Here is a 12,703-nt window from a genome sequence, read left to right on the forward strand (position 1 = left end):
AGTTTTTTAGGTATATGATCCTTCGGAGCGTGACTGAAAATGAGTTACGTGCTGTGGATTTTAAAATATCTCATTAAAATAAGATACTGAAAAATTATTTCCCGACTGAATCTATAACTTTGAAATACTCCAGACAAATTCATCCTCTATCTTGTATCTTTAAGGAGAGAGAGAGAGAGAGAGAGAGAGAGAGAGAGAGAGAGAGAGAGAGAGAGAGAGAGAGAGAGATTTTTAGTATTATACCTAAGAACTCCAGCCTCGAATATATAGTCTCATAAGGTAAATGTGAAATTCTATTGCAATTGGCATGTCAGTAATTTTGGAATCGCAATGACTTGAGCTTGTTAAGACATTTATTCTTTTCCCATTAGTTGTCAATCCACCTTTTGTAAATGGATGACTGAAATTAGGGCATATCTACCCTAATTTCAGTCATCCATTTACAAAAGGTTGATTGACAACTAATGTAAAAAGAATAAATGACTTAACAAGCTCAAGTCATTGCGATTCCAAAATTACTGACATGCCAATTGCAATACAATTACACATTTACCTTATGAGACTATATTTTCGAGGCGGAGTTCTTGGGTATAATACTACATTCTCTCATACTCTCTCTCTCTCTCCTCTCTCGTCTCTCTCTCTCTCTCTCTCTCTCTTTCTCTGCGCTTAACTCAAGAAGACAAAGGAAAACAGAAGGAACAGAAGTGAATGTCAGAAAGGCTTGAATACAGGGAAAAAAATTCCGTTCTACATATGTCCCGGAAGTCTGGGTGGGAAACGCTTCTTCACAACTGAAATTAGCATTAATCGGCAATAAAAAAAAATAAAAAAGGCCATTAGAAATACTGCACCATCAATCAGCAAATCAAATGCGCGCTCGCCCACGCGCACACACCCACTAAAACACCCACACACACGCATATATAATATATATATATATATAATATATATATATATATATATATATATATATATATATATATATATAGAGAGAGAGAGAGAGAGAATAGAGAGAGAGAGAGAGAGGAGAGAGAGAGAGAGAGAGAGAGAAGAGAGAGATGGATAATGTATGATTTATAATATATATATATATATATAGATAATATATATATATATATATATATGATATATATATATATATATATATATATATATACATATCACGACCATCCTCAAAAACACAACTGATTTTAATAGTGATAAAAATTATATTTCTCTAAATTTTAACTTTCAAATTACGGGTAGAAATTTACAAGCATACAAATATCCTTCCGTTCTGACTACAGTGATAAAAAAAAAACAGATAATATACTTGACTAAATGTATATATGCAAACTCTTCAAAACAATGCAAAAATACTTCGAAATTCAATAGATGACATAAAAATCTGCCTCGTCAATACAACTATTACGAAGACATAAAAAACAATGAACCCAATGAATATAACTGTAGGTGATTATGAAACACAACAAGAATGTGTTACATGTGTTAGAATTAAAAATACAAGAATATTTTTAAAAGGTTCATTTTGGTGTTCCACGAGAAGTAACGGCATTTTTAAATAGTCGCGAGCAAGGGTCTCAATACCTATAGACAAGTAATGCTCAAGAACACTAACAAAACAAATGAAAAATGCGCCGAAGTTTCTTGGGGTCAATCGAGTTTTCTGTACAGCGTGTAATGCTAAATTAGCATCGGCCCATGAAACAGCCAAAGCCCAGAGGTAGCCTGTCCTATAGCATTGCCAGACACACGATCATGGCTATCTTTAACCTTAAATAGAGTAAAGAAATACTGAGGCTAGAAAGCAGCAATTTGGTACGTTTGATGACTGGAGGGTGGACGACTAACATAACAATTTGCAGCCCTCTAGCCTCAGTAGATTTTAAGATCTGAGGGCGGACAGAAAAAGTGCGGACAGACACAAAGCCATCTCAACCGTTTCCTTTTCCAGAAAAATAAAACAAAAACATGGATTAGAAACTTAATAACAAAGTAACAAATGGATCTTTGTTCTTCCTCCGAGTCCGCAGACAGATGACAGCTGTGGCCATTTATTCCCATGAATAAATAAGAAAGTGCACTTGGCACAAAAGCCTCCTTTGTTTACTACAGAAATATAATGTCTGGGCCTGAGAAAACTCCATCGAGAGAGAGAGAGAGAGAGAGAGAGAGAGAGAGAGAGAGAGAGAGAGAGAGATAGCTAATCAATGCACATCCCTTCATATTATGCTAGAAGAATATTGTCGAATTAAATCAGAAACAACACTGTACGGAGAGAGAGAGAGAGAGAGAGAGAGAGAGAGAGAGAGAGAGAGAGAGATTGCTTCCAAAAGTGAATGTAAACAGACGCATACCTAACCTTACAGAGCTGATCAGTTGCACCAGAAAAAAAAAAAGGGAGTACATCCGGGAACATAGAACGCCTTCCACTGTCAGCTATCTATGCACAGTCACAGCTCTTGGAGAATTAAAAAAAGAAAAAAGCTGCAGGTACATGACTCGGTTTCATTTATTCCATAAACAAGAAAGGGTAACAGACTACTCTTACGCACCCTCCTTTTTTTTTTTTTTTTTTTTTTTTTATCAAAAGCCGTCTCTCAACTCACAGGCTATTTTACGTTTAACATGAAAATTCGCCAGCTCATTTTTCTTTGATTTCTATTCTATACAAACAACAACAACAACAACAACAACAACCACAACAACAACTACAACACTACTACTACTACTCACTACTACTACTACTACTAACTGAAACTACTACTACTACTACTATACTACTATTCTTATTATTATTATTAGTATATTATTATTATTATTATATATTATTATTATTATTATTATTATTATTCAGAAGATGAACCCTATTCTTATGGAACAAGCTCACACGGGCTGACGACTTGAGAGTCAATCTTCCAAAGAACATGGGAAATAAAGAAAGAGGAGATCAGTTATAAAAAAACAGATACATTAACAAATTAATGAATGAATAAAAATGTAAGTAAAATATCAAAATACAAGTTGAATTGTACTAGGGTGGTAGTAGTGCATTGCATCTTCGTCTGAACTTTCTTTCACACAAAAAATTCCCAATCTCTATTTTCTACCAAATTCTCCCATTAACCATAGTGGCTTTTTCATGAAAATTTCTCAAAATCATTTCATTTATTCACAATAAACCCTCTAATATGCTTTGTATTAACATTTAATGGTAAAATACAAAATCAAACACCACATAAGATATCTATTTACAGTTCATGTATACACGTACTAAATACACACCTGTGACTGAGTGATACAATTCTCGACCTCCATTTGCTAGGAGACAATGTAGTATGAGAGGAAAGATCATATACATACATTATATTTACTGTGTACATACACAGAGAGAGAGAGAGAGAGAGAGAGAGAGAGAGAGAGAGAGAGAGAGAGAGAGAGAGAGAGAGAGAGAGGCAAACAGTAAAAGTACCCAGTAGGTATGTTAATATTGACAGTAATCTACAATGAATTTTATTTGTAAAATATAAAAAAATGTTGGGATTTCACCACACTGTGCTACAACAGTATAAAGTGAAGATATGGAGCGAAGGATCCAAGATTCCAAATTCATCTTTATGGGTAAGACCTCTTGAGCTTTAAGACTGACTACTTGCTCCAAATTTTTACATAATTCATTCATGATAACTCATACAATAATATATACTGGATGCTGAAATTATAGCACTGGCAATCCTCTAACATTGAATACCTGAATTTGGATCCAGGACATAAATAAGAACTACCATGACCTACATTAGCTTCCCCACAGTAATCATATGAATTCGATTATTAGAGCTAATTTAATATGCACAGGTTTCCTTCCCATGACTGCTTGGTAAAAGATTCCATTCAATATCATACAAAATAATGAATTCCATATTTTATGCTGCAGTCTGCTGCTTAAAGAAAGTTACGACCTTCAACATTTACCCCATCTTTATGCATGCTTACGCAACAACAACTACAGAACCCAGATCACTTACTCAGTCAGGGATATGTTCTTTTATGGAAAATAACTGAAAAAAGCAGAAAACAAAAGTTTCTTCAAAAGACAACATTTAGTGGAAACAAAATAACTTCAGTGTACTGTTCATGTGAAAAATGAAACAGAGAAGGCAAACAGCCCATAACAAGACTTTTTATTTATTTATTTATTAATTTGAGTTGGGGCCTAGGTCAGCATTTTAGAAAAAGGCAAAGAATGAAATGTTCCATGGTAGTTTAGGAGCTATTACATAGAAAACTCCAAGCTACACCCATATGATTGAAACTCAATTCGGTTTCATTTAAGTCAAGCAGAACAGAACAGGGACAAGAAAATAAGGAAAATAGGTATCAACTGGAAACACAGGCTCTCTGTTCAACTCTGTTAAAGACAGAAAAAAGCATGAAAATAATGCAGAAAGATAACTAGGGAAATAACAGCATAATTACTATTTCCCTTGGCCTGATTCAACTTTGCCTAAGCACATTAATGAGAGATCACAAAATATTAAAAGAATTCAAACCAACTAGAAAAGTAAGAATGCAGTTATTGATTAACCTGGGAATAAATACTACCTGTCCAGAAGAAAAGAGAAAACATGTATGTATTGTCCTATACATAAAATCGTAGATGTATTTTTGATGACTATCAAAAAACTTCCACACAGTATGTGATCACAAAAATTCACAACTTTAAAAGAAAAACTTACAGTGCTATACAGTAATACAAAAGCATCACAAATAATAACAATTGCCATACACATGCCAAAAGAACATACAGGTATGTATTTCATTAGAGAACTACCCCAAAAAAAAAAATTTTTTTTTATTTAGACCTACAGAGCATGTAACATAATATATGTACATAGCATTAGTACTACTAAAACCTTTTCCTCCCCAATCATCCACTCCCAATTAACTGAATATAAAATTCAATTTCATTAAAAAATCCTCAACTTTGATGAGAAGAAAATCTAAAACTGATTGTGTAATGTAGCTAAACTAGCAGATAAATGAATTTCCACTCGAAATGTGTTCTTGATTAATGTATTAATGGGAGAATACATGAAGCTTCAAATCAAATTTACTCTTCACCATATTGGCCCACATCTGTTAAACTCAATTCTTCATACCCTCCTAAAACCTACCACCAATCACAAATTTTACCGATAAGCATTTCAGAAGAGTCCTTATCATTTAAAATACCCAGATTTTTAACTTGCATATCAAAAAATATTTGATCTTCATCTGAATTAGTCAATTTTAATGAGCCCTCATTTTAGCACACCATGAAATGGTGATGAATACAATATGCCTTCTGCAGCCTGTTTTAAGCACTTCTGCAGTCACTTGCACTCTTCCAGCACCATTTTTTCCAAAGCTACATGTTGTCTACCTTCCTTATTCCATCAGTTTTCACATTTAAGAATATATCATTAAGGCCATCATGAGAGGAGTCTAGAAAAGTGCCTCAGTAGCCTATCTAATTATTTTAATTGTTATTACCATTATTATTATTGAGTTTGTCACATCCTTACCTCAAGACATGCATCCACTGAGGAAATTAGAACAAAAACTCATAAATAAAAATATTACTTAGCTTTGATGAAATGATGTCCCTTTCTGAAGGGTTCTTTCTTGATGAAATTACAGACTAGTAGATGTTACATGCTCAATCAAGAGTAAAAACAAACCTTTTAATTCCTTCTGTAGTACGGGTGACACAATAAACAGATGAGTACCTCTGATACAAAAAATTAAAATACTGAATAAACAAAAATCATTAATGTATAAACTTGAACTTACCATTATCATACTGTTTGTATTGAATGCTGTAAAGATGGCCATAAAACCTAGACCCAGAGCTATTATGGCAGCAAAGCTCTTAGGGGTCTGTACTCTTTCAGATTCTACATCTCTTTCTGGATCCAAAGGCTCTGATGCCTCACTTTCAAATACTTCTGATTCTTCATCAATGAGAGGTTCCGTATCCCCCATTCTGTCAAGATTGTCACTCCAACTCTTTCTTTTCCGAAAAACCATCCTGCTACTGTTCACTAATATTCACCCCCAGCACTACGTAGCACTTCATTGCAGAAATTCCTCTTTGTGACTATACATTAAAGTTCTAACTTTATCTGCTGTATAAAAGCATTTCATAAAAGACACTAGTATACACTCTTACAGATTAGTATAATTTCAACCCACTTCAATCACTGTTAATAGCTTTGAAAATTTATCACTGTACTCTATGTCCAATAACACAAAGGCTTCTACCTATGAAATACTATTCAATAAAATAAGAAGTACAGTAAAATGAAATCTCACAAAAAATATCATTTTACCATATAACCTAACATTCGATGCAAAAATGTACATAAAATAGTATTTATGATTGTCACCCAAAGCTGAATTTTCAAAAGTCAGAGAACATTACCTGCTATCTATGAGTGAAAAATCTGTCTTGCAAAACCCAGCTAACAAACATAACTGTGGCAAAACCATAACCTTCCTTAGCACAGCAATGAGTTTCTGTGCCGGCTAAGTATGCGCAGAATCAAATGAAGCTTTGTTTTATGTCATATGCTAAGTGTATGTGGAATCAAATCAAGCATTGTTTCATATTGCAACATACTAAAAATAAAAGTGGAAAGTGTCTCAATTGAACCACATTTTAATTATCTTTCGGGAAAAAATTATCATACATCACAAAAAACTAACCTTACAAATTATCCCACTAGCTCTCAGCCTTTACTGAACATAATCTAATAATAATAATAAACAAAGCAAACAAATTGTTTTCATTCTAAATTATAAAGTACCTACGGTAACTGATTTATTGGCAGATCAAATTAACAAAGTTGACTTTTTTTTCTACAGGATACATTTCTGCATATTTAACCTAATCATAAGCAACATAGGCTACATGATACAGGAATATTCTATGAGCTAGAATGTTGGGAACTATGGTTGACATAAATTTTTAACTTTCCTTGCTTAGCCTATTACTGACTGACTAACTAGGTAAGATTTAAATACAATTAAAATATCTGCTATGATATGCCACACAAAATAGAAGTACTGTCATATGGACAACAAGCCATTCACCTAACATAACTTTATGCTATGATTATTAAAAGCATAGGTACTGTGTTTTTCGTCATCCTAGCCTAACCTTACATTATTAGTTTAGGTAGTTAGGTACCTTGTAATAAAAATAGGTTAGAAAAGCTACAGAATGCATATGTGGCCTTAATAGTTTACAAGGAAGTCTCACAATAATCAATGGGGTAATAGTGATAAAAGATATAGTACCTAGAGTACCGTCAAGCCGTATCGCCGCAGCCTGACCTACCTATCGTAAATTAGGTACTACCTAGGTACACTAGCCTACCAGGCTACTACCTATACTCTGTTTTTTTCCATCTGTCCATCCGCCTGTGGTGTTTTTGTATGGTAACACTGCGTCCCGGGCTTTAGATAGTTACATTCAGCTTACATTCAACGATTATAATAATATCCTATTTCGAATATTAACGGTGTAGCTAGTAATTCGCATACAGTAAATTATTGGAACACTTTTCAGTTGCAAATGTACATCCAGATATCCTTTTACTATTTACCTAAAACTTACACATAGCGTAACTATTTAAAGCCCGGGACGCAGTGTTACCATACATAAACACCACAGGCGGATGGACAGATGAAAAAAAACAAGAGTATAGGCTACATAGGCTACCTAGGTAGTAGTAGGTACGAGGTTCGCTTGAAATTAGTAGTATTCATGCAACTGTAACCCAAAACATTGATATTATCTGGTTATGTCTGCCCACCATTAATGACCGGCACTGATCAAAGTCTAAAAAAAATTCAAATGTAGAAAAATAGTAGGGCCTAGGTAGTAGTAGCTACCTACTAGGGTAAGTCACGTCATATGATCTAACTCACTCTAATGTAGACTGGGCCTTGCCTAACCAAGGTTTTACGTCACTTCATGAGTACTCTCGTATAACTACCAGTAAGTTATTTTGATCACTAAGACAAGCCAGGTGTTTCTGATTTAATCTCATCACTAGTTCATATTAAAAATGTCACTCAGTTTGACAGATCAGGTCCGTGGGTTCCGTATCTAATTGTTATTGAGGTAACCAACCAAAACAAACTTTAAAATTCGTTAAAAAAGTTATTTTCCAACAATTTGTTATAGTAAACTATATGTCGAATTCTCCTCATAGCCATCATTAATAAATAAAATTTTGTGATAAATTAAAATATCGCTAACCATATTACGTAGAAATACAAAGATATTCGTAAAATTACAAATTCATTTATGTATGAATGACACTATGGCGCTAAATTTAAATATGCTTGATACAGTGTTGGCAATAAATATACTCATCAAGGACTTACCTCAATAACACTCATCGTCTGAAATGCCATGAAGGAAAACATATAAGCTAATCCAAGTAATAGCACGCACATAAATCGTCGATCCATGTTTAACCGTGATAGGAGGGAGAGATGTGAAGAGAAAGACACAAGACATGGAACTAAACTCTGTGCCTCGTAAAAGGCTACCAGCTCTAGTGACTGACCCATAAAAGCATTGGTGCCATATTTGACATCACTGGCTCTCATTTAAACTATTGCATTAATCAAACATTTCCGTTCTGTTAAGTTTACATTGCAACGGGCTTGTGAATATCAGAGTTTGGCAGCAAAAACTGCAAAAGGAAAGCTTGAGATTAAATCAAATTAAGGCTAGTTGAAAACCTTTCATTAAGTCAGTGCAAAGATGCTGTTAGCCTTCACAGAACAAACATGCGCAGATAACGATAAACTGATCATTGTTACGATAAGAGCAATGGACACTGAATTAAATTCTTTGGGACCAGATATATTTTCATGACAGTGCTCTCTCTCTCTCTCTCTCTCTCTCTCTCTCTCTCTCTCTCTCTCTCTCTCTCTCTCTCTCTCTCTCTCTCTCTCTCTCTCATGTGGAGTAAACACGAGCCATAAAAGACAAACAAATGTCAATATACTTAAAGAAAAAAAGAACCAGGTAGTGACTGGCACTTTCGCTTCAGAGCTTCTGAAGCAAGCTTAAGTAAACCATCGAAAGTTACCCAATCATCGTCCTTAAAACAATAAAATTGTGAAATGTCGCCCAAAAATGTTTTCATAAAACAAAAACGAAAAATGGACGAAGATGTACAAAACAAAGAAATTAAAAAGAAAAAGTAACAGACTGCGAGAGAAAGCACAGGGTCCAAGTAACTTGTAAAATACAAGCGGGGAAATCACCAAAGTAAAAAAAAAAGTTTCTGAAGATTTAATTAAACCATTAAAATGAACTATGAACATAATATATGGGTAACTATCTCAAATAAGTGCATCACTCTAAGTACGACTTACGTTCACTTAGAGACTCTCTCTCTCTCTCTCTCTCTCTCTCTCTCTCTCTCTCTCTCTCTCTCTCTCTCTCTCTCTCTCTCTCTCTCTCTCGTCCATACTCTAACAATAAGGTACGTACGTATTGGTGGAAAAACTTTCCTGTGATATCTACTTTGTGGTGAAAAAAAATGCTACCAGTTGCTATTTATTCCGTCATTGTAAAAAGGGGCTTCTCATTATCTTAATATTACGTTGATAATCCACTTTTTTCTGCCATAATAGAGCAGTCATGCGCTCATCACGTGACGTTTGTATAGATCGAGTTTTAAATGCGCCCAGGTTTAAAGACCTTGGTAAACATTCACCTTCAGCGACTCTTCTGCAGATTCCGTCACAGGGTCCCTTTTGCTCTCAAGCTGACCTGAAGTCATTTTGGAGGCATGATGGTTCTGAAGGTGTGGTTACAGATGTATTCAAGAAGAAACTTTTTTCCTTTTTGTTATTCCTGCAAAGTAGTTATCTCGCTTGTAAAATATAGCTTACTTTTATAAAGCTGATTTGATGGTACTACTATGGTAGCTCATCAGCACTAGCAAGGTACGACGGTTTCGAATGTCCCCAGCTTTGAGGCTGCAAGTATAAGATATAATATTATATTATTGGTCAGTTGATACAGTTGTTCTTCGCTGATTTTTCTCATTTATATCCCACATTATATTTTAATTGTAAGATTTGAGTTACAACCCTCTTCCCCGAAATACCATTTTCAAATACTCCCATTTTAGGACGATAAAAAAAGAAGCATAATGTTACCGAACTTTCAGTTCTAGAGGTTGAACCAAATGTTTGCTTCCTCTAATCAAGAAACTCCTAATTTTCTAGAAAATGAAAACCCACCCGATGGCGTTTTTTGGTGTGATCTTGTTTGAAAGGTTCGCTTTCAGTCAAAACTCCCCTACGTGAGAGAAGAGACTGGCTACTCTTGGCATCGGATCCTATAATGAATATTCGCTGGTAAAAGGTCACTTGAAACTCATCAAGAGCTAGGGAGGGTTAGATCCGGTACTTACACTCTCCGATCCCTTGATAAAGTTGCACTCTGCAACCGGTCTGGGTTTCCCTCTCAACTCTGTCAGTCAGGGTGGGTGTGAACTGTCGTTTGGTAAATTAAAACTCCGTAGGAAATGTGATCATTTTCACGAGGTGTAAAGAAAAAAGGAAAGAGGACTTACCTTGCGGGTCTTAGATGCATTTTTAAGAACGAGGAAACAGCCGCCGCGTAAAGCTTTTGAGTCTCATAAGACGTAGATGACACTCGTGAAAGCCCTGAGCACAAAACTTGTTCTGGAATTCGGGACAGTTTACTCTGACGCAGCATTCAAGTGCTGGAAATGATGCCCCCACCACTCTCTCTCTCTCTCTCTCTCTCTCTCTCTCTCTCTCTCTCTCTCTCTCTCCTCGGGAAATTATACTATTACCTGTTAGTAGATTGCACACTCGATGTGAAGAGTGATAAATTAGTTACGTTGGTCTATCACTTTTTACCATTTCCAGTCTCTCTCTCTCTCTCTCTCTCTCTCGTGGTACCCTTAGGAAGGTAAAATTGCTTTTGTCAGAGTATTTTGCATCCTTGGTAAAATGCACTTAATGATTCAGGTATCTAGTGCTCTTAGCTGAGTAGAAAGTTATGCGGTTTTGCAACACTTTTAGATTTTAAGATATTATTTTTTTTCAGCATCTGGCAACCACAAATAGCGATTATACCACATGACTGTAGGAGAGTTTTACTGTATCTCTCCCGTAAATTTCCCGAGAAATAATCTTTGTTTATTTCTTCTGTCGTCATTCTTTTCTCCAACTTTACAGGAGCCGATCATTTCAATTGTCGAATTACCCCCCCCCCCCCCCTCTCTCTCCTCAATTCTATAGGATGGTATTCGCATACAAGAACAAAAAATTTCTTTTTACCCAAGGGACTCTCTCTCTCTCTCTCTCTCTCTCTCTCTCTCTCACACACACACACATTTTTATTAGGATGGTATTTGCGTACAAGAAAAACATTTTCTCTCTCTCTCTCTCTCTCTCTCTCTCTCTCTCTCTTATCTTTATTAGAAAGGTATTTATGTAAAAGAAAAATAAGTTACTTTTTAACCAAGACTCTCTCTCTCTCTCTCTCTCTCTCTCTCTCTCAAATGATAAAAACAATGTATGTGAATTGGCAATAAAATGTCACATGGTCCAAAATATCATCTCTCGCTTCTCTCTCTCTTCTTCGTCACTCTCTCATTAGTCTTCAAATTACTATCAGAGAAAGTATTTGAGACAAAGGTAGGTATGATGTCTCATTACAGCACCTGCACTTAAACGTCTCCATGTGAAACATCCATTATCAGTCAAACTTTGCAAAGGTGAAGGTTAAGAGGGAGATTGTGATACGGTATTCACTTTCAAAGGAATGCGCCTGGACCCCCGTGCGTGCGCGCACGAGCGCTCTCATACCTAATCTTTTTTCTAGGTATGAAAGTCGCTGATAGGGAGCCCGCCATTTACATAAGGCAATAAATCAAGAGGTATGAAATCTAATTTTATTATTAGTTAGATTTATTGGTCGTTAACTAAAATTGCCCTGTATGTATGTATGTATGATGTGTATGTATGTATGTATGTATAACATGTATGTATATATATGATTCAGTTATACATACATTTTTATGTACATATAGTATATACATATTAAATGTATGTGCATATATGTTACAGGGAATATGTGAAATCCGGGATTTCACGAAATCCCTATGGAATATGTGAAATGACCAATATGCTTAGGAACATTTGAACCCCGAGGGCTAGTACTAAACACGGTGAAACAGGGATTCATCTATACTGTTTCGCCATGTTTAGTACAAGCCCCTGTGGTGTCAAATGTATTTCGCTGTGTTTAGTACTATCCCCTAGGGAGTCAAAACAGTGTAGTTGAATCACTGTTTCACCGTGTTTAGTACTAGCCCTCGGGGATCAAATGATCCTAAGCAAATTGGTTATTTCACATATGACCTAGGGATTTTGTGAAATCCCTGGAGTTCACATATTCCCTGTAACATATATACATAATATAAATTTCTGTCTCACATCGGGACTGGACCCGGGTCTTTCAAGTGAGAGACCAAGGCATTAGGAATTTCTCTTTCAAGTTGGAGTCCAAGGTGTTACCAGTTTCCCAGCACAAGTCATAAAAAAAGCTGGAACCTAAGTACAGGCAGTCCCCGGGTTACGACGGGAT

General features: G+C 35.5%; 1 protein-coding gene across 4 annotated transcripts in view; it reads right to left on the reverse strand.

The window, feature by feature from the left end:
* LOC135202379 (UNC93-like protein MFSD11) overlaps positions 1 to 8,595 on the reverse strand; it is a 99,826-nt gene extending 91,231 nt beyond the window's left edge. Inside the window, exons 1-2 of one of the 4 annotated variants that reach the window (XM_064231744.1) lie at positions 8,046 to 8,179; positions 5,836 to 6,170 (exon numbers count right to left, since the gene is read on the reverse strand). In XM_064231744.1, the coding sequence (XP_064087814.1) occupies positions 5,836 to 6,072 (237 nt within the window). In that variant the 5' untranslated portion in view covers positions 6,073 to 6,170; positions 8,046 to 8,179. Of the gene's footprint in view, positions 1 to 5,835; positions 6,171 to 7,977; positions 8,180 to 8,439 lie in introns of those variants that run through there. The other 3 variants (XM_064231745.1, XM_064231743.1, XM_064231746.1) reach the window with 3 other exon arrangements.
* Between the last annotated feature and the right edge of the window lie 4,108 nt (positions 8,596 to 12,703).

Source organism: Macrobrachium nipponense, chromosome 30 (assembly GCF_015104395.2).
Source record: "Macrobrachium nipponense isolate FS-2020 chromosome 30, ASM1510439v2, whole genome shotgun sequence".
NCBI lineage: Eukaryota > Metazoa > Arthropoda > Malacostraca > Decapoda > Palaemonidae > Macrobrachium > Macrobrachium nipponense.